Source organism: Emydura macquarii, unplaced genomic scaffold (assembly GCF_026122565.2).
Source record: "Emydura macquarii macquarii isolate MOO-44397 ecotype Brisbane River unplaced genomic scaffold, CSIRO-AGI_Emac_v2 contig_554, whole genome shotgun sequence".
Lineage (NCBI taxonomy): Eukaryota > Metazoa > Chordata > Testudines > Chelidae > Emydura > Emydura macquarii.
In genome coordinates, this window is record NW_027130691.1 from 10,826,631 (window position 1) to 10,850,371 (window position 23,741).

The 23,741-nt window shown below is 42.2% G+C and overlaps 1 protein-coding gene across 2 annotated transcripts in view; it reads right to left on the reverse strand.

The window, feature by feature from the left end:
• The window catches only part of RIMBP2 (RIMS binding protein 2), a 271,038-nt gene that overhangs the window by 245,751 nt on the left and 1,546 nt on the right, over positions 1-23,741 (reverse strand). For both annotated transcript variants that reach the window (XM_067539753.1, XM_067539754.1), the window contains exon 2: positions 21,689-21,823. In XM_067539753.1, coding sequence (XP_067395854.1) covers positions 21,689-21,823 — 135 coding nt within the window. The remainder of the gene's footprint in view (positions 1-21,688; positions 21,824-23,741) is intronic.

Consider the following 23,741-nt stretch of genomic DNA (forward strand, 5'->3'; position numbering starts at 1 on the left):
TTCCCACCTAGATACAGACTCTATCCCCTCTTGCATAAATATTCCAAAGGGGCCACTATTCTCATTATCTGTCCTGCTCCCTACAGATGTGTGGGACCATCTTTTTGAGACCGTCCTTGGTGTATTAAGTTGTTTCAATGAGATGAAAGCTGAAGCTGCATGTTTCTACCTTCCTCCCCCAATCCAAGTGACAGGTTGGCCACAATGTGGTCAGAAATTTTTAGTCTCACTTGTAACCATGAGAAACTGAAAGGACAGATACACTCATCAAATTTATCTCGTTAGCAAGAAGTTGCTTGCATGTTAATCACAGGATGTAGGTGAAATCACTCTCTGTTAGGGGCATGAACTCTATTGCTTTCATTGCTTGACTGCAGGAAACCAAAGACAGGTGAGCCGAAGGTGTGTAAGCCCAAATAAACAGCTTTGTGTGTATTTGCTGTAGGGAGTCCTGCTAGTTAGTTAGTTTTCACTGCCTTTGGTACAGAGATTGCAGATATGTGTGTTCTGGATGCACTGGAACAGATATCATGCTTAAAATTGTCCTCCTGTGCTGCTAGCAAGTTCTACTGTCTGCTATTTGACCATTCATTCACAGAGTTGTTCTGTTCGCTTGCGTTATTGCTCATTTCAATAATACATGTTCCCCTCCGGGTTTGCCATTAAGGCAGTATATTCCCCTAAACTCCCTTCCCCATCTCCACTATTGACTTTCATTTGGAATGGAGTTTAAATAGCTTATAAGGTATTCTGGGGACAACATGAATAACAACATCACACTTAGTCCCTTAAGAACAGCAGCTTGAAATAAGAAGGTGTTTTTCTAAGGAATACATTCAGGGAAAACGCAATAATTGACACAATAATGGATCAGCAGAGCTGCCCACTGATCTGTATAGTTTATGCTGCTGACAATTAACGGAAACCCAGTGTTTCCGGAAAAGGGAGATCAATTAACTTTTAGCTGGCAATTTAGTCTGCATTTTAAATTGCTCAATGACCTGCACAGAATGAATAACAGAAAGGGAGTATGGATGACAGAGTCGGGAGGACAAGAGAAGAAGGTTTCCTAGTGGTCAGGGAACTAACTTGGGACTTCAGAGAACTGGGTTCAATTAATTCCCTGCTCTGCAACAGACTCTCTGAACCTGAAGCAAGTCACTTAGTTTCTCTGTGCTTTAGTCCCCCATCTGTAAAATGGGGATATTAGCACTTCCCAGGAGTACTGTGAGGATACATTAAATATTCTGAAGTGTTCATATACTGTAGTAATGAGGGCTGTAAAAAAGCTTTGTCTACCTAGATGTTACCAACAAATCATAAGAAATGTATACATTATTTTTAGCAGTTACTGGGGACTTGTAAGATTGATAATCTTTTGTCGTTCAGGGTCAGATTCAGCTTTACTGGACCAGAGCCTAAATCCAGGAGAGACCTGTAGGGACTAGATGTTATTTAACATCTGAAAGCTGACTAGTGGCCTCAGTAGACAGATGTCCACATCACACAACCGCCAGTTTGGAGACCTTACAGGCAGCCTCAACAAGAGGCCTAGTCTCGTTTGGCCTGGATATGGACTCACCCCTACAAAGGTCTCTTCACATCAATCAATGTACACTGGTCAAGTGGGATTGAAGGGAAGCTCGCATTGCTGCCCCCTGCGCTGTACTTGTTCTGTTGGTAAACATAGGACTCCAGTGTCCAGGACACTCAATTTTATTGAGACACATTCACACAAAACCCTACAGCACTTGAAAAATATTTGTCTTTCAAATGTTTTAACAGGACATATAAATTTTGCTTCACTTGTTATTATTAATTATGGTAATGCTGTGATCTCATTTCTCACATCTTTTTTTTCCCTGTTGCATGAGCATGGTAATTTCCAGAGGCTACGCGATACAGAATGGGATGCTGTAATAATTCCTCTGAATTATTTATCTAATGCTTGTATTAGTTATATAATAGCAGCCTTTTATCAATCCAATAATGATTGACAGGGATAGTTAAATGTTCCTTTGAGACACTTTATAGAGCCTCAGTGAATAAGATCTGTGAGGGCCATGAGAATACGGAGCTGCTGCCTGCCCTCCCCCATTAACTTTATTAAGGTCCTCCTTATAAGGACAGCTTATAAGAAATGCCGCTCACTCCCACCAGTGGTTCCCAACCTTTTTGGCTCGAGGGCCACAAATATTTTTACAATCCTTAAGCGCCACCAGTCTATCAGCTCATAAAAAATGTATTGATGTATACACCATTAAGGACTACAAATCACTACATATTTAAAGAAAACATTTTGATGCTACTGTGCTCATTTTTACATTCACTATTTTACACCTACCAATTACTCACAGTATGTCACACACACTCACAGACACCACACTAGGGTAAATGAGTGACTGTCACTACATACTGAAGCACATGGCCTGGCAGCTAAGTCATGGTGGCTGGCCTGCTAAGCCCCCCTATTCCCTTCCCTGAAGCCAGACGGAAGGAGTTCAGCGAGGAGGCTGCCTCCTTGCTGATCTCCCAACCCCCTGACTGCAGCAGAGAAACCGCACATGTCCTGTAGCCCCATGCACTCCACCTGTGTACAAAGGCAGTGCCTCCCTTCTGCAGCCAGGGGGACGGGAGATCAGTGCTCCCCTCCCTCTGACTCCAGCAGGGATCCAGCACCTAGGGACCCAGGCAGAGGGTTTTGCCGTGCTTCCTGCTGGAGCCAGGGGAAGGGAGTGCCGATCTCCTGTCCTCTTGGGTGCAGAAAGAAGCCTGCACCAGTTTTGTAGCCCCACAGTAACACACTCTGCCTTGGTTCTTAGGCAGCAGTTCCCTTCTGCAGCCAACAGGAGGGGAGCAGCAGGCCACTTTGAAAGACCCTGTGGGCCACTTCTGGCCCCCAGGCCACAGTTTGGGAACCACTGTCTTAGGCTCTTCTCCCATGCTACTGCCAAGCACCATTGACTGACTTCCTTTCATCTGATGTTGGCTGGCCATATTATTTATATATATATATATATATACACACACACACACACATACATACACACACACACGGACAGCTAGTCAACCAATCAGAAGACTAGGTTTCAGGTGCACATGCTGGAAGAGTTCTATCATTTGAAAAGGATAGATTCAGTTGAGCCATTATGTAGGAGAATGGACTCTATGAGCCTCTTGAGATCCTTTCTAGCCCCAAAGATATTATGATAAATTAAGGCTACAAAACATTTCTGGTTACATGAACCACCAGGATCTTTCATAGTATTGTTGCCTTTGTGGTACATTATACCTCCGATTTAACCCATACCAATAACTATAATTTTGATGAATATTGCAGATAAGTAAATGACATTTCAATATCACCAATATCTAGGTTTTTCTTAATATTTCAACATTCAATATTTATTCAATATTCAATATAATGAATATTCAATATAATATTCAGTATTTCAATAATTCAATATTACCAACATCTAGATTTTTCTTAAAGCCATGAAGGATATAGCGACACTGTCCCATCAGACCCTATCACAAACATCAGATTGCTTTATCCTCAGGAGGGACTCCCTTGAAGTCAGTAACAATCCTGCAGAATGCTGAACAATCCTTAATCCTGAATTTTAATTGTTTGGGGGTGGCAAGAGGGAAATAGTCCAGAAAAGAACAAATGCATAGATAAAATCAAATTCTAGCATGTGGCAGAGCATGAAAGGAGGACCAATGCCAAAGAATTCAGGATGATACCATCATTTACCAGCTGTTTGACTGACAGTATTTTCACATTCGGTATGAAATTGACTTATTTAATATAGATGTGTTATACTTGTTTAAAATAAACATGACAGTCCAAACACAAAAACTCACTCATACATAGGTTGGGACAGGTGCTGCCTTTTATACTGTATTTACCTTTAGGATTTTTCACTCCCCTTTCTTTCCCGCTCCTTTTTGAACAGTATTTGGTTTTCATTCTGCCTTCTCTCTCAAACACACATTTTTCCATTGTATTTTGTTCTCTTGCACACCTCTTGGCTTCTCCGCTGCCTCCAATCTCCCCTAAGCAGACAGCAAATCCAACAACATATGAATCAAACTTTTGAGCCTGACAATATAAAGGGATTCAAAATTAGACAAAATAAGCTTGTCTGTGTCCAGAAGGAAGGACCAGAGCTGCAGGACATGGCTTAGACTAGTTCTGCAAGAGGCCTTTTACAAAAGGTCTTCCCCTTTTCATAATGAAATGTATGTAACATGAATATGCTTCCATCCAAATGCTGTGGGGCACTTAACCTCTCAGGAACCATGGCTGCTCTCGGTGAGGGAAGAGTGAAATTTGTCAGATACTTTTAAATTCTCTGAAGAAACCACTGCCAATGCCTCCTGCCCCAAGACCATAGTAATGCTGCTTGTAATACTGACCTACCATCCTTATCCTTGGAGATAAGTAGCTTGAAAAAATTAGTCTGATTTTGGTTCAATAATGCTGAAAATCTTAACTCCTTTAAAAAAATAAAATAAAAGCAGCATGCCCAACTCACGTCAGTAATGACCAAATATTGTGATCATCTACACACTGGAGTTATAATGAAATGAGGCATAGAATTGCCATACTGGATCAGGCCCAAGGTTCAGGTAGTGCAGTATCTGATCTCTGACAGTGGACAATACCAGGTGCTTAAGAACCTCAAAGTAAGCAGATGTGGAATAATCTGCACCCCATATAGAGACAAGAATGAGACCTAATAGAGACTAGCTTAAGCCTTGAAGCACAAGGTTTAATCTCCCTTCCAAATCAGGCAGTGGTTTTAGTTTTGTTTTCTGTGGACATATTGCAGTACCTGGGGTTCAGCTGTGTGAGGGCCAAATTCACTGCAAGTGTAATATCAATTAAAACTGATGTGAGTCCTCCATATTGAAATCATCATCTTCATGCCAGTGATGAATCTGACTCAAGATCTGTTTAGTTGAGGGGTATTAAATAAAGTACATTGCTGAATTTTCTGTACTACACTTTCAACTTGTGAGATGGGGGGGGGGGGGGTGGGGGTGTGTGTGTGTGTGTAAAAAAACCACACACGTTCTACCTTTAAGGGTCAGGCAGTCTGACTTAGCTACACAAGCTGGGGAGTTGGGATAGGGGAGAGGTGAGAGAATCAGAAGTCTCAGGTATCTGCTAATTTGTTTTCTTTTCATGGTTCAAGATTGAGGTTATTTATAAACAGCTGGAAAAAATGAGAGTAAGGGTTTGAAAGAAAAAAAATGGGCTGAGTGTGGAAGGATTGTTTTTATTTTGTTAAGACAAAAAATATTCTGAAAACCCTGACGGAAACTTCTGCCAACCAAATGGACAAGAGGAAACTCAAAGCAGAGAGTCAAAAGCTTATTTTAATTAATGAGTTTACCAGTTTTTATATACTGAAGTATTATCCCTGTTTTACAGATGAGGGCGCTGAGGCCCGTAAGTGCAGCGATTTGGCCAGGCTCCCACAGGAAATATGTGAAAGTGTTGGGAAGCTAACCAAGATTTCCTGAGTCCTACACCAGTGTCTTCATTTCAAGACCAGCTTTTCTTTCTCTCCATAGCTGGATTTTTCAGGAGAAATTCTTCCCTATCCCTAAACCCTTAAAACTACTGATCCAAGGCATCAAACACAACTTAGAGTGTAGTATGGCTGTCTACACAGGTAAAGTTCAGCAGAGAAGCAGTGATGCCAACTATTGTAATTTTATGACAAGTCTCACCATATATGGTGTTTTTCTTATAGCCCCAGCTTCCCGAGTCATGTGATTAGGTGAGAATTTCACCTTTTTTGGTAAGTGTCTAGCCCCAATGGTTATGCAGAAAAGCCTGAAACCCTGAATTCTAAAGGCTCAAAAACCAGAAGGCAAATAAGATTCCAAAACATTTATTATTTTTTTGAATCTCAGGATGTGAGAGGGTCTGGCTCATGATTTTTGAACACTTGGAGTAGGTGAGAGTGGAGAAGCAGGATATCGAGGGAACATAGGTGAGCATAAGACTGTGATCTGAAGAGGTATAGTGAAAAGCCCTACCGGAGCAGTTGATATACCACAACCATTGCCTATCAATATTCATTTGTTGTTTTGTGCTTCCCCATCTGTTGTCTCATACATTGAGTGAAAAGTTCTCAGGGCAGACACTCTCTTTTACATTTGTCTAGTGCAAGGGTTCTCAAACTTTTTTTTGCTGGGACCCCCTCTGAAAATATTTCAGGCTATGATGACCCCCACAACAAAAGTGGTGATCCCTCTCCATGCCATGTTATCCTTAGCAGCATGCATGGGGACTTATAGCTCGCAACCCCCCTCCACCCCCATAATAACCTCACGACCCCCTGAAGGGTCATGACCCCCAGTTTGAGAACCCCTGGTATAGTGCCTACTACAATGGGTTTGGGCCCTCCAAAGCTCTTAATCACAATAGAGTAAGCTCACCTTGCTGCATTCAACATCTATTTAGAAGCTTTGCTTGGAAAGAGACCAAAACAGTAAATGTTTGAAACCTTCAGTCTTATTTTGAGAAGCACATACTTCCTTACTGTGTCAAAGTTTGCCGTTGTGTTTACTGTAACATATGGGGATTTATTTATCATATACAAACGCTATGTTTGCTCTTCGGTGTTTACAGCTCTCTGCTCAGAACAGGTTTGCATGATGCAGCAGTAAATACACCTGAGCCCTGTATACTCATCTAATAGCTTACACCATTGGTGGCAGCAGTACAGCTACGCCATTGCTGAAAAATGGGGTCTAAAATTCTTAGGGCACATTGACACAGCAGCTGGGAAGTGTAATTCCCAGCTCAGGCAGACAAACATGGGCAAGCTCTGCTCCAGCTAGCATACTAAAATATGCTATGGTGGCATAGAGGGCAGCTTGGGCTAGCCTCCTAGCTACACCGATCTAGGATCTTGGATAGGGTTGTACTTGGACCCCTAGCCTGAGCTGCTGACCAGGCCGGCGTGGTTGCACTGCTATTTTGACACACTAGTTCAAACAGAGTTAGCTTGTGTACGTCTACCCACGCTGAGCATTAGACCTCCCATCTGCAGTGTAACATAGCCTTAATGCACGTGAGACTCATGCTAGCTGTGTACAGTGGTGGCTTCTAGTATTACGAAGTATTTTTTTACCAAGTCAGCCTATATAGCCATGAGAAACACAGGGCATATGCCCCTACAACTGACCGCTCATTACATTATAGAGCAGAAAGAGGTTCTTCCTCACACCGACAGGTATGTTTATCCTGGAATTAAAAACCCACAGCTGGCCTGTGTCAGCTGACTTGGGCTCACTGAGTTTAGGCAAAGAGGCTGGTTGTCAAGAAGGCTAATGGCATATTGGGCTGCATTAGGAGGGGCATTGCCAGCAGGTCACGGGAAGTGATTATTCCCCTCTATTCGGCATTGGTGAGGCCGCATTTAGAATATTGTGTCCAGTTTTGGGCCCCCCACTACAAAAAGGATGTGGACAAGTTGGAGAGAGTGCAGCGGAGGGCAACAAAAATGATTAGGGGGCTGGAGCACAGGACTTATGAGGAGAGGCTGAGGGAACTGGGCTTGTTTAGTCTGCAAAAGAGAAGAGTGAGGGGGATTTGATAGCGGCCTTTAACTACCTGAAAGGGGGTTCCATGGAGGATGGGGCTAGGCTGTTCTCGGTGGTGGCAGGTGACAGAACAAGGAGCAACGGTCTCAAGTTGCAGGGCGGGAGGTCTAGGTTGGACATTAGGAAAAAGTTTTTTACTAGGAGGGTGGTGAAGCACTGGAATAGGTTACCTAGGGAGGTGGTGGAATCTCCATCCTTAGAGGTTTTTAAGATGAGGGTTGACAAAGCCCTGGCTGGGGTGATATAGCTGAGGTTAGTCCTGCTTTGAGCAGGGGGTTGGACTAGATGACCTCCTGAGGTCCCTTCCAACTCTAATCTTCTATGATTCTATGATTCTAATTGCAGTGTAGACATTCCAGCTTGGGCTGGAGCCTGAGCTCTGGGACTTCCCCCTTGCAGTGTCTCAGAGCTCAGACTCCAGGCCAAGTCCGAATATTTACACTGCTGTTAAACACCCCCTTAGCCCGAGCCATGCAAGCCTGAGTCAGCTGGAACAGGCCAACCACGGGCGTCTAATTACAATACAGACATACCTTAAGTCTGTTCCTGTTTGAGTGTCACAGTGTGACTCAAATGACTAAAATAAATTAGCCCATTTAAAGGTTCATTCCAGATTTTTAAGGGGAAATAAAAACCTTTGAAACATGGCTACTTTTATAATAATTTAGGCAAAGCACTAGCCCAGTCACAATTTCCATTCATGTAAACCAAATTAAAAACAAAAAACATTTTTGCTAAGATATTTTACCAATTTGATATATAATTGCCTTCAAACTGAGGTGGTTATTCTCTTGTTAAAATTCACGGTAGATACAAAAGTATAATACCCTCCACATAACTGAATCGAAACTGATGGCAGCCTTTAGCCAAAACATGTGACAATTCAATAACCTTTCTTCAGCTTTATTCATAAAGAGCCAGTGTTACAAAGATTGCTCACTAACATCAGAGTCAGTCTTTGGTGCCCTGCAAAATGGTGAAATTTGCTTTTGTTCCTGGCTCAGGAACATGGGAACAGCCCACATCTTAAAATTATATTTTATAGGCTGGAATTTTCAAAATACCTTAAGGAAATTAGAATTTTAATGCGCTTTGAGTATTTATCATGCCAGGAGCACAGAACATATGTAGGGTGGCAGAGGGTATATGGCTATGGGTCATTGTTAAATCAAGGACATACAGAAATATATGGGTCAACACCCAACTCCCATGTCACTCTCAGAAGCAATGGACCTGAAGAATGACCTTTGTGGGAGTTTCCCAAGGAATCCAGAAGCCGGGCTGAAAACTTTTGCCCTTCATTTCCCCATGAGTGTTTTCTCTGGAGAGAAATCGGAGATAAAAAGTTGGGATCCAGGTTTTGAACCAGCCAAAGCTCAGGGGGTCTGGATTAGGGGATATTAGTTCTGGCCCATCTCCGTTTATTGGTCTGTCAGATGCCTGCCTACATGATGTGCTCTGGCAGAATGTGACCCATACAGATGAGGGCTGGGGACTTGGTCCATATTCCATCCCTTTCTTCTTCATGTTATTTAACAATTCAAAAAACCTTTCAAACGGGCCTTCCAGGGGTGGTTTTCCCCCCACAGAGAGACTTTTCCTGCAAATTCAAAATAAGCATAATTTTTATCCCTGTGTGTTTTGAAGTAAGATCGTTCCTTAACTGGTTCTTTTAGCCCTTATCACCACATACAGCTTTTCTCCCTCCCCACGTCTCTTTTCTGATTAAACTCTTTGAAGAAAATTTCCAAATCTAACATGCCAGACAGAAATTATTTACAAATCTTGTATCAATGGGCTATATAAATAACAGTCATGGGTGCCTAAAAAAAAATATGAAGTAGATAGTGTGGCATTCTTTTAGATTTCACATACCTTTGGCTGCATTTACTGAAATTAAATGCATGCTTTCAAAAAAAGGTTAAAAATTACACAACATGAAGTTGATTTCTAATGATCAGCATCAAGTATCAAAGTGAAAGCTAGCAAAGCTCACGTTTTCTTCCAATACCTTTCTCTGCATACATACAACCTTCCATACAATAAGACTCTTCAAAAGAGTTGCTTTACTCTGGCTCATACCCTTCCACAGGACAGTATCATCTCTTAGAAACACATCTCTCTCTTTAAAAAGGATCACTGGTAAGGCTGATGTCCTTAAAAATGGCCCTACCATCATTCTTAGGCACAGAGCCTCAATGGGTTGTCAAGTGTCATAGCTCCACTGTTGTTAACAGAGCTGTAACAAGTTGCATCAGCTGACGATCTGCCCTTTACTTTTTTTTTGCATAGTTCCAAGTGTGCGCTAGGCATTCTATAGGCTGGGGTCCTACATTGACGTTTTCATCTTCAACGTTTGTTCCCCGTTAAATAACCCTTGATGGAATCCTTAAGGAAAGGCCTCCCCAAAGACTCACCTCTGCCATCCTGTCTCCAGAACACTGCCCGTTGAAAACAGTTAGGCAGGTAGCAAGCTTGGATTACAGCTGGCAGTGCAACTACCACTAGTTTTACTTGGTCTCCCTATCCTCCCCATCCCAACACACACAATTTGTTTGTTTCAGCCACCTGTGGCATCTTGACCTAAACCAGGTCTGCAAGTTTTCCAGGGGAACTTTTATACTACATGCTTGTATCAACATATTAGCCCACTGGGGCCTGGATCTCTAATTGGGTCCTCTAAGCACCATTATAATACTAATAATTATTTAGCATGATATATTTAGTCTAACAGCCTCATTGACAGGATCTCTAATGCACAAAATCGTTACCTCCTTAGAATAGCCTTATAGATGTCTCGTTCACATAACCGACCACAATCTTTCCATTTTTCATTTACTCAATGAGATTAAGTTAAATCTTGGCGCACTTACATTCTCAAGAATGTGGGCCAAATCTGTGCTTAAAAGGGATTTAGAATATTCAAACACAGCCTTAGTACCCCAATAGATATTAAAAATTATAACAATTAATAATATTTAGTACTTTTCATCAACAGATCTCAAAGAACTTTACACAGGTGGCTGAGTGTTATTTACATTACAGCACACATATACAATGAGCCAGATTCATCCCTGGAATAACCTCAGTGAAGTCAACGAAACTAAATCACAGGCAAATTTAGCCCAATATATCTACAATTATGTACATTATCTGGATTATCTAGAAACAGTTGTCCGTGTTCTAATGGTGGGTGTTTATCTCCTGCCCATAGTATAAATGGACACAGACACAAAAAGCCTATAATCGCAGTGATATATAGTAGTAATGATAAATTTTAAAAGATACTAATAGTCCAGGATGTGGAAATTATGTTGAAAGCATATGGGCAAGAAGGGATTTTTTTTTTTTTAAAGTATAACAAACCAAAAAAAGATGAGGAGACAGACACAGAGGTATGATGTGACTTGCCCAAGGTCATAGAGCAAGTCAACGGCAGGGATAAGAATGGAGTGGGACTCAGGAGACCTGGCGTCTAATGCCCTATCCACCAAATCATGCAAGTTTGGAAGTCTTTTGAAGCATGGACCTGATTTGCGTATCTACGAAATGCCTACTACATTTTTGGGCAGTCTGTAAATAACATTAATAGTAACAAAAAGTAATTATTGTATACATTTAAAGCCAAAGGACAAAATGCTGGTTTATGGAAGGAAGGAGGACTTATTTTTATGGGTCTGACAACATGTCATTTAAAAGAAAAATACTTCTTTTGTGAAATCGCACCCTAACGAACTACCAGGCATTAAAATTTGATCATATCTACTTAGCATTTTTTTTAAATTTCTCCTTTGATTCATGTTTTCATTTTGCATCATGCATAAACAGCCCAATTAGGATGTGTTTTTCAGGGGTTATTTTAGATCAAAGAGGTTAATTTAAATCCATAGTGAACAATGCAATTAGGAATTTAACAAATGCCTCGGGAGGAGGAGGAGGGGGTTCCAACGTATTACCTCTGCTGGATTGTTACCTGGCATATCAGGGCAATAAAGATAGATAATATCTGTTACTAAAGTATATCTAACCACCCCCCCCCCCCCCCCACACACACACACACACACACACTCTGCGGAAAAGATAGATGCTGAAGACTATAAAGCATTACAGGGAAATAAGACAATTGGCCTGATAATTGAGGGCACAAGTCTTTTGCCAGAACAAACAAAGATTCCTACAGTTGTTTTACATAAAAACTACTCAGACTGTGAGCTTCAGACGGAGCCCTATGTCGTGCCCAGTATGACACAAGCACATTTTTCCAAACTACTTATGGGTTATGTAATAGAGATCTGCAGAGCATTAGCAGTCACATGACATGGCCCACTAAGATTTCAAACTGCCACCTACAAAATGTAATTAGCAGGCAGTAAACAAGGGATGGGGGAGAAAAATACTCATAGACTCAAGAGAAGAACCTTCTTCACATTATGAACAATATACATGATTCCTTTGGGGGGGAGGGGATGGTGGGGTGTTTTGTTGTTGGTTTCTTTTTGGGTTTTTTGACATTTAGATAAAACTACGACTGTCATAGAAACAGGGAAATGCAGTGAGCAAGGGACAGGCTCAAGTATCTGTTGCTTGTTACAAGAACTGTGGGCCTCCTCCAACTGCCTGCCCCAACCCTCAGCTCCATTTGTCTTCCGTGGGAATCAAAGACACTTGCCCATCCAAAGAGGCACTTAGAATTCGGTCCTATGGATCAGCATCTCAACTAGTATAAATCAACCTAGCTTTACTGAAGTCCTTGTTGGTTTACAGCAGCTGAGGATCTGTCCCTTATTCATTCATTCTTAAAGAGCAATGCAACAAACCAGAGATATAATTATCTCTGGAACAGGGCAACAAAAAAGCACCAGGATTTTCTAAAAGGGTGTAGCCAAGACAGGTTTCCGCAGAACAGAGATAAGCTGTATTCAAACTGAGTGGGGACTGAGGGGCTGGGCAAAATATCCCACTTCTGATGGATTTCATCCTTCCCTCTGGATTCTGCTAAACCCTCTTTCAGCAGGTTTAATTTTAGCCCAGGCCCATAGGGGCCCTTTTTGCCTCTCGTATTTGCTAGATTTTTTTTTTTTTAATTCTTAATGGGGAATATATCTGAACCTGCCTAGAAAAGCTCCATACCCCTCTGCAGCAAATCAGTCAGGGCCTGATCCTGGAAGGGATGCAGAATGCCTATCATCCCATTGTGGTCAACACCCTTCCTGAGTCAGGCCCTCATCTGAACACTGGAGAGATTACAAAAAAATCTGCAATCAGCTCTTTACTAAAGAAGATAGCGTCTTATTGCGGCTAGACGAAATAGAGGAAAGGAGACCATGCCCTAGTGTTATGCTCAAAGCGCCCTCCTTTGGTATGTTCAGAGCCAGGTGCACATGGCTGCTGATTAATAATAAGCATTAACTATTTTCCATAGTAATGCCACATTTATCATCTTTAATAGCTCCCAGTGTTATACTTTTTCTACAACATAATGTAGGTGAGGTGAAACATTATTACAGTTAAAAGAATCGATTCATACCCCTTCTCCCTACATGCTGGCTTTAGCAACGTAAATGTTTTCTACCAAATCCCCATTGCCACAATAACCAGAGGAACACACACTTCACTGTACATTGAATACACCTGTGCTCACAATGAGGAAAAGAAAAGACGTTTAATAAATTGCATCTGGTATTCCAAAAGCTCATCTGAATTCAAATACTACTGGCACTTAGAGAAATATTTGTCTAAGGATTAATAAACTGAAGCCAAATACTAAATGGTATTGGGCATTGCTAATTCTCACTTCATAAGTAGCACCTAGAAGTCTCAATCAGAAACTGGGTTCCTTGTACAAGATATGATATATATAGAGAGAGAGAAAGAGAGAGTCCCTGCTGTGAAGAACTTACTGTTGAGACAGACAAGACACGAGAGAAAGGAAGTATTTATTATTAACCTCATTTTACAGATGGGGAACTAGTCACAGAGAAATTACAGAGAGGCCCACACAGTCTGGCCATGGAGAGGTGGGAATTGATCCCAAATTTCCCGACTCCCCATCCAATGGTGCAGCCACATGCCCACCCTTCCAATTAGAGTCAGAGCTGCAGATGCTTATCACCTTTCAGCAGTTAGCTGGTCTTGAATTCAACAAATTGCTCATTCTGTTTTCCATTAAAAAATGTCGACATTTACTGGCTTCAAACTTACACTTCACAGAACGTACCCCAACTGATAACTTCACCTCAGTATTTAATAAAGGATTTTTAGGATTTGTTTATAGTTATTGAAAAAGAAACAAAAGATGGGGTTATTTACACTGACTATATTCAAAGTTCAGTGCCTATCAGCTGCCCTATGGGATACTTCACTGTTCTACCAGGGCAATTACAGCATTCCCTGTGTCTTTCTCTATGCAACTGAGCCCAATAGAACAAGCTCTAGCTTTTCACTGGTGAATACATAGTGGTTTCATGGTGTGCTGTTTGCAAAGAGCACTATTTTTTCAGCACTGTGGCTGCATCCCAATTTTCTATTTTGTGTTCCAGGCATATTCATTTTTTTAAATATATTTATAATAGAAATATAAGCAAATGAGTTTTGTTTATGCAAGCAACGATCTCAGCAATACTGGCATTGGGTAGAATTAATAACCAGTCAGATAACAACCTCTAGCATCTTAAGAAATAGCAGCATCAGCTGCGCTAGACTCTCTCCATAGTGTTTCTTAAAGCCATCTTAAGTACATTTTAGCCACCTCAATACAGCGCAAGGAAAGCTGTACACTGTGATAGAGAAGTTCACCATCAAAATGCCATTCCTATCAGACAACTCACCGGACGTAACAAACTCATCAAAAGGCAAAAGGGGAAATAAAATATAGAAGTGTTTGTACAAAACCCGGCTCTAGGCTAAAGCTTCTTCTAAATACTAAAATGTAAACGAGACAGAAAAATCCTGTTCAGCAGGCACATCAATAAATCAGACAATAGCTTCTTGGATCTCAGAACTCTTGAGTGGCTCCACTATGAATTCACAGCATAGCTCTACTTCCATTATAGTGCTGTATGGAAACACTGATCAGGCTATCAAAGGACATTGCATCATAATTTAATTATGGAGTGGGTAGGAGAGGTTAGTGTATGACCAAAATTTGCCACTTGCTTTGGGGGTAAAGTTAAGTGTGTGTTTTTAAATTATTTAATTTTCTAATGGCAACCAGGTGATATGATGATAAGCACTCATTAAAATCCTCATAATAAAAGCATAATTGTGTATAATTATAATATAACTCATGCTCTTTAAAATACAGGAAGAATTAGCATACCAGATCAAACCAATGATCGTTCCAGAGCAGAATCCTGTCTTTGGCAATATCTAATCCAGAAGCGCTAAAATCTCCCATAGTGGGCAATTGTGAGAATGCAAGTCCATTATTACAAAGACATACTATAATAAACATAAAATCGTTTGCATGTTTTTGTATATAAATACAACATCAGTGTTGTATTTGTGTAGATATGTATATAAAATATAGACGTGTTTGTGCATTATACACATACATAGATTACACAATAAAATATTGAGTATCTAAAATATTGTGTATTCATGTAATACACACACACACACACACACACACACAGAAGTGTATATTTTATATACATACCCAAACATCTATACATACACGTTTATGTACTATTACCTTACCAAGTGTTGTGAACCATATATAGCAACACTTAAGGTTTGTGCATCTATGCGGTAATTATCTCTGTTTATCAGTTAATAAAGATATCAAATATCAGCTGCTCTTTTAACATTTGGGTTGAAGTGCTGGATCCTTTACTGACCCACATTGTTATTGCTCATCTTCTCAGGTTTTTAAAGACCATGTGTCACCCTAAAGCTGAAATTTGCCAATATTAGTCTTTAAAAAACACAGAGGCACCGAATTTACAAAACAGATGGTCCATGTACGTACTAGTATGCCATTCCGTGACATGCAAAGTTAACCTGCACTTTTGTGCGTGTAGCCTTTACCACAGTCACAATGTGTAAACACAACATAACATGCTAGGTAGTAAGTAAAGCAACCTAGCACCAATTCAGTTGTCTAGCAAGCAGCAAGTGAGGGTGCCCTCCAGTCTGCAGAGAGTATGGCCACTTCACTAGTTCCATCTGACGTAGGAGTTTTTGGTTTGTTTTAATGTTGTGTCATGTCAAGTGCATTGTTGAGGATAGCTGTATCTCTTCATTGACAAGAGCAGCCAGCAGTAATTTATAAACAAACTCCAAGGCACTTGAAACTGCAAAATTTTTGGATAATATGTCTTTAAGCAAATAAACCCCAGTTGACATCGGCAAGAGTTGCTTCGAAGTGCTTTCCCCTCTCAAACTATGTGTACCATAAAGACCCATTTTAATAATAATGAAATGCCTTCCAGTCATACAAACTGAAATACAGAGTGACTACAGTGACTCTCACAGCATACAGTTCACTTCCACATTTATTTTTTTTCCATTAATTTTAAGCAGTTCCCTTTCATTTCCATTCTGCTGCTTGCTCTACCCCTCAGTATTTCATGCTGTTTTCTTAAGGTGGCTTGTACCTTGCTCTCTGTTACTCCTTATTTATATTTTGATGGTGGCAGCCTTAATTTTCCCTCCTTCTCTGTATCCACCTGGTGCAATTACTAAAACATTAACATGAATGACTGCATTTTTATGCAGTGTTTCAAAATATTACAGGCCACTTTAGGGTCCTGTCCCTATTATTGCCACATGCAGAACCAATCCACACAAATAAATTATTCTGCAGAGCCATACACACACACACACACACTTCTCTGCTTCCTCGTCCGCACTGGACACAAAGCATGGACGGACAGTGCTTATCATTAAAGGGTAACAAAAAGGCATTTGCTTTAAAACTTTGAGTGCACTTAAATCTACCACAATTAAAATATTATTAAGACCATGCACAATTGTAACACTGATGAACACATCACTTTTGGAAAGGAATATCTTTTTTGCCCTAGCCTAGACATGACAGGAAATAACCATAACTTTAAATAGAGGTCAGCAATAGAAAAACTGCAGTATCCCTTGTATACTATAATTCCCAAGTAACACTGACTAATGAATATCTGCTATATATGGTAGCTGGTTTACCAGTATCTGCACATGCAAGATATAGTAAAATTTAATTTGTATTCTGTATAGACATACACAGTACCTACATAAACACGAATATTATATGTAATACACACATATAGGTCTAGTATATACATCTCTCCTTCCCTCCCTTTGGAACCAGGGCTCTTTTCACAAACAACCTAGTCCAATTTGGAACACAAGGTTTGCAAATTGCATTTAAGATAAAGAAGCTTTTCCACCAGTTTGTGTCACTCACAAATTGATACCAGGGGAATGCCGCAGATAATTTCATTAACAATCTCGCCGAGGGAAAAAAGCAGTCACACGGACGACTTTGCTATGACACTACAACATTCATCGGCGAAGCCTTCGGACACTGTGCGTCTGCACAGAGCTGGGGGGAGGGAGAAGAAAACCGCTAGCCAGTATGGTGACTGACTTTGCCCACAGAAGCTTACACGGGGAAGAAACAGGGCACCATTAAACCTCTGCCAATCCGCCTCTGATTTTACAGGGAGAACCATTCAACTGCCTAGAAAAACGACACAAGATTAAACATCAAGAGGGAGGCTGGAATCAGCCAGCCAGGGTTTAATCCCCTCTCTACCCACCGCTCACGCACAACGGCATCGCAGCTCATCATTGCAAGCAGCACCTGAAGAACAAACCCCCGCCCGTGAAGGGCATCGTCGCCAGCGGACAGCAGAATAATAAAGTTTGCACCGGCCTGTGCCCACTCCAGCTCCTGCTGCAGCGCGGACAGCGCCGGGGGAGTCTCCTCCACCCGCACCGCTTTGGGGGGGGGGCCCATACAGCAGCTGCAGAGCGAGCTGTGGTTGGACGGGGGGGGTTAGATCTCAGCCGCCTACCTGGGAATCAAGGGCTCCCGACGTGCAGCAGCAGCAGCAGCATGGCCGGGAGCGAGCGAGCTGCCTGCAGTCTGCGGGGTCAGATTACAGCCGGCGGGGGGGCGGCGGCGGCAGCATCGGTACACTGGCGCTGCTGCTGCTGCTGCTGCTGCTGAAGCTAGGAATGATTCATGAGCTGCCTGCAGGGAGGCAGGGGGAAGGAGCGAGCATCATCGGCCGTGCAGCCGCTGCCGGAGCCTATGAAACGGCGGGGCTCAGCCAGCCACGCACGCCAAGATGGCTTTCCCCCCCCCCGCCGCCCGCCCTGTCGTGCAGGGCTCGCCCCGCCGGCGCTGGCGGCCTGGCTTGGAGCGCGGCGGGGGACCCTGGCGAGAGGGGGCCGCTCTCGGGCTCAGCGGCCGGCCCGGCCCGGCTCGGCTCGAGCGCGCAGGGCGGGGGATGTCAGGGCATGTCACCTCCCGGGAATGCCACCGCAGGGTCTCCCCGGGTCAGCCGTCGCCTACTGGGACGCACCCGGGAGCTGTACTTCTCCTCCCCGCCCTGCCCAGTGGAAGGTCTTCGGCACTCAGCTACCGCAGGACAATCCCTGGACATCTCACTGCCGGGATCAACCCCCCACCGCGCCCTCGTGTTCTTGTAAAGCCCCCCCCAAGACACCTGCAAAAGTTCAGCCTCTAACTATGCAGCCAGCAGCTGCCTAGCAACCGGAGGGGACATGCTGAAGGGAAGGGGGAGGAAGAATTAAAACAAAATAAAAATCTTCCTCCAGGGAAGAAAAAGGCCCTTCAGCCCTCGTGTAAAGGCACCAATCTCCTGATCTGCATGATCCCAGGGTTTGGGGAATGCCCTGTCTCCTATAATGTACCTTCAATTTTAAGATGTGTCATTTAAAGTTAATTGCCTGTGTGGCTCATGAAGGAATGTTGAGTGGCGATCTGTATTTCCATGCAACCCTTGAAAGGGTGCAAAGAAGTAACCCATTCCCAAGATGCTTAGAATCGTTTTATTGAACCCCCCTAAAGCAGCTACAGCAAGATACATCTCCATTTAATACTCTTGCCCAGTTATCCCAAACAATAAATGTGCACATGATCGAAAGAGGCCGGGTACATTTACAGCCCTTTTCAGGAATGGTTCTTTCCTTCCCACCCCATTGTACAAATGAGCAAACTGAGGCAGAATTTTCAGAAGGGCTCAGCATTTTCCAGAGAAGCTCAGCTCCTATTTAGGAACCTGAGTAAGTGGCCAGATTTTCAAGAGAATTCATTTTTGAGTTCATGTTGGGTGCTCCAGCTCTGTTGAAAATAGTATCTACCACACTGGATCAGACCAGGGGTCCATCTAGCCCAGTATTCTGTTTCCATCAATAACCAGTACCAGATGCTTTAGAGGAAGGTGTAAGACTCCTGCAGCAAGCATCTGTGGGATAATCTGTTCCTCACATTAGGTGTGATCCCGATTTCTAAAAGCTAGATCGGTTTAAATCCTGAAGCATAAGGTTTAATAGCCCTTCCAACATTTTTGTTAGCATTAACTATTATAACTGGATATTTTTTCTATGCACATAAGCATCAAATCTTTTAAAATCTCGCTAAATTCTTAGGCTCACCAGCTTCCTGTGGCAATGAGTTCCACAGTCTCACAAATGTTGTGTGAAAAAAGTATTTCCTTTTATTAGTTTTGAATTGAATAGAAATTCTGGTGCAAAGTGTCACAGTAAGAACTACTGGTTGCTGAGCATTTTTGAAAATCCCCCATTATGGGTAATGAGCACCTGAAAGTCTCATCCTGAGAGATTAAGGCCAAAGTTTTCAAGAGTGCCTTATTTTGTGGGTGCCCATCTTGACACATCTTAAAGAGGCCTGCTTTTCAGAAAGCACCAAGTCTCTGCCCTCTGAAAATCAGGCCAATGTAAGGCATGTAAAGTTAGTCCCCCAAAATCCCTAGTCACTTTTGAAAATCTTGGCCTAACTGATTAGCCAAGGCCACCCAGCAAGTTAGCAGGAGGAGAATGAGATTTAAAAAAAAAAAAAAAAAGGCCCTATATGTTCCTATCCTTGAACCACATACCCACTCCCTACAGGCCAGGCGGATTAGATTGAGGCTCTGAGCACATTACAAGTACAGCCATGCTTTTGTAACCAATGCCATGCTTCTGACCTGGTAACACTAACAATCACCTGTTGAGTTGTGTCCACACAGCAGATTTTCTCTCCCTATGCAACCATGTTTTAGAGAGCCTGGAGGACAAACATGCAGAATCAGCAGCATGGTAGGCAGTGCTTTCTGGGATGTTCTACCATATAGAGAACTGGAAGGAAGGAGGACTGGCCAACCCAGTTACACTAACAGAGTTAGTGGGTCCAATCTATATTACTATTTTTTTTTAAAGTAAAGTATGCTGAGACAGCTACAGGAAGACAACTGAGGCCACTGGCATAATAATTGCCAGGGTTAATTACAGATTACCAGCCATGGTAAATCATGCTTAGAGCCAACCATATTATAAACTCAGTTGTAGTGTAGACAGACCTAAGCTCTTCTTTGCCTGAGTTTTGCTCAGCCTGGAATTTGTCAGGGAGCTGGCTCCAGCTCCCCAGTTTTAAAGCCAGCCACACACCCTATGCAATTTAGAGATGCAGCCATGCAGCATTAAGTTATACCACCAGTGGAGGGTTCTTAGTGGAATCTGCAGCAAAGGACGACTGCTATGGGATAGTGGAGTTCAGCCTTTCCCTGCTCCATGTGCTAGGAGAGGGTGGGGGGCAGAGGCACAAAGACTGACTGCAGCACAGACACACTTAGCAGGGATTTGCCCTATGATGGGTGAATTCTCTGCTGGGCATTTGCCAGTAGATTATGGCCCCTTTATGCCCCACCTGAATGGCGCTAAGAGTCCTTAAATGGGCTTGAAAATCTGGTCCAATGGCTCTGAATTTGGCCTGGAAGTGGCTGTTATGGGCTCTCTTCTCTCTCATTTTTTTTCTTGTAAGAAATTTTGAAAGATCTTGGTTTTTGTTCTGCATCGAAATGAAAACAGTTTTTAAAACCACAACATTTGTCACGAAGGTACATTCTTGTTCTCTGGCCAGCACTAGCAATCATGTGTCATTCTCTTTGTTCCCATCTCCCATTTCAGTTTAGAGATGGGCTCAACCTGCAGAAGTTCAGATCTGGATGCTAAGTTAAACAAAGTTGAAGGGTGTATGGCTCTAGGGATTAAGAGCAATAACAGTCTGCTGTGATGTTTGAATCTAAATCTGAATATCCATATTTGAAGGTGTCTGTATTTTAACTTTTGGATTGAATTAATCTCTGGTTCTTAGCTGCATGAGAAACAACGTAATTTTTAAGTACCTAATGATATGAACAAAGCTCGTCTGTAGTGCAAAAACAGGAGCCCATTTTCAAAACAGTTAGCAAGACTGTGCTGATGGCAAGATTTCAAAAACATATCCTTTGTGACCAGTAACCATGTAAGACCTAAACCAAAGTCATAAAAACTTAATACATTCAACCTGTTGCTCCCTGGCAGATAAGCACCCACAAGGTAAGTTATTGCTACTATCATTTGGAACGATAAGATATTAAAACATCACTAACATAAATAATTTACTGTTTATCTAGTACTAGACATGGTGAGCTCTGCCATATGTCAAGTGAGCATCAGATGCTAAGTATCTCTGTTTTCATTTAAAGTTTTATAGTTGTCTTTAGGGAAGGTAAAATTAACTCAAACCATCTCTTATGCAGTATAACTCTGAAAAATGCCATTTAAATGCTTAACCTTCATTCATCTTCACAGCCATTTCTAAAAGAACTGCATGTTCTTTCTATCCTCCAGGAAATTATGTGCAACTGATTCTTCTTTCATCCCTGTGTAAATCAGAAGTAACTCTATTGACTTCAAAGGAGTTACAATGATGTCAGAGGAGAATAAGCTGCTTCCATTTTGATTCCTCTTTGCACAGCAAAATAAATCTGAGGGGGAAAAAATCAAAAAACAAAACAAAAAAACCCCCCCCAACAATAATGAAGGAACTCACCTTGCCAGCTGACAAAATGCACGTAGGCCCTCCTGTTGAGATGAAGGACAGCTGCCTCTGAAGCCACAATAGCTCCTTCTGAGACTGTTTCAATAGCTCCTCCATATCACTTGGCTTCTGACCCATCAGCCCTTCCTGTATGACAAAAATGTTCTTCAATAGCTGTTTTTAATGCACAATGATGGGAATGTACAATTTGTCATCACTGGATTCCTAAGTAAACAATAACATCTGCCAGAGTAAAGTATCCATATTTATGCATTTGAAATATCAAAGGTCAGTAAACCAAGAGGAAAAAAATGTTCTTTCTGCTTACATACACACATCCACACCTGAGTTAATTTTTATATTGTAGGCAGTTTTGTACCTGTATAGCATCCACATAAGATACAAAGATTGTGCAATAAAAAGAATTCAGAAAGCACAGAAGATTGAAATTTCTGTCCTTAATTTAGTAATTGTCCGTATCACAAACTTTTGCCATCTAAAAAGTTGATACATTGCTTATGGCATAAGAAACTGAAAATCCTTATGTTCTTCTAATGCACTAGCCTATTCTACTTAAATGATGGTGATGCAATTGCTGGAGTTAAGGAGTATGATTCCTCTACATGAAAGCACATCATTCAAGGCTGTGAAAGCTTTGATAAAACTGTGGTCCAGTGTAATAATGCAAAACAAGGCAGAAGGCTAGGATGGAAAATTTAGAGAGAAAACAAGATGGCTGACTTAGCAACCTTTCATCAATGTTCTGCACCTAGAGTGAGATGTCTCCTTAACACAATGCATTTTGGGCATATTGGCATTAGCGATTTTACAGCAGTTTAAAAAATGCTGGTAGAGGAGGATAGAAACTTTAGTTCCATATGTATTATCTGGAGGTTCCCCCTCCCATGTTTGTTATGAGAGCAATAATTTAAAATTATAGAGACGCCAGTCAGACTATTAATCCAGAATACATCCATTAGTGAAGTCTGAGCCAATCCAGGGCCAATCCATAGCACAGTGAATTCAAACCCAAATTAACTTCTAACCTTGATTTAGCATGCAAATTATTTATTGCTAATGGACTCCTGTCTTTTGCTGCACATGCCTTAGAACCGTAGACTTAACGGCTGTATTATAACTCATTCTCTATTCAGTGACCAAATAGTATCTGGACTTCCTCAAAGTTTTGAAATACTCTAATTTGGCTCAGACTGTCACCTCCAACAAATGAGGGCTCTTAACTGACAGATGTGAGGATAATAATAAGTGTTGCATAATAAGGGCATTAAAAAATACTGTGGACAGAATATAGACATTTCTCCCTCTCTAGAAGTGGCAGTGCATTTGCTTTAGTCCTTCTAGAGACTCCAGCCAGTAGAAACAGAAGCAGCCCAAGCAGGGACTGCTGCAGTGAGGAGGGGGTAAAATAGGGCCCAGCCAGAGCTCCCTCTTCCCCAACACCTCCCTGGACCCAGAACTATGTAGAGAAGCCCCTCACTACTCTCAGAGCACCAGGACCCTGGCAGCACCAGGCTGTGGGGGACAAAGAACAGCCAGTCGGAGACTCCAGCCAGTAGGAAGAGGAGCAGCTAAAGCAGGGACCCCTAGCAGAACTGTAGAAGGTTTTCCGGCGTTTTCTGCCCTATGCTGATTGGCTGGCTCTAACCCTCCCCCCACCCCTCAGTCGCTTTACCTCAGCTTCACTCTGCACCTACCCCATCCTGCTCAGGCCCCTTCCCACCCCACCTTGCTGATTCCCTCCTAAGTCAACACACCAAAAATGTTGTGGAACCAACATGCCACCATCATCTGCATGTGTTAAACCCCTCTCATGTTCCCTCTGCTTATGTTAAACCCTTCTTCCCCCACTCTATGCCCGTCTTGTCTATTTAGATGGCATTGTCTCATTATTTCCTTGTACTCTCCCGTCTGTCTATATCCATCTGTTGTCTCTTATCTCATACATAGGTTGTAAGCCCCTGGGGCAGGCACTGTACAGACACAGAACAAAAGGACAACACCTAGCACAATGGGGTCCCAGTTCAGAACTAGGACCCCTCTGTGC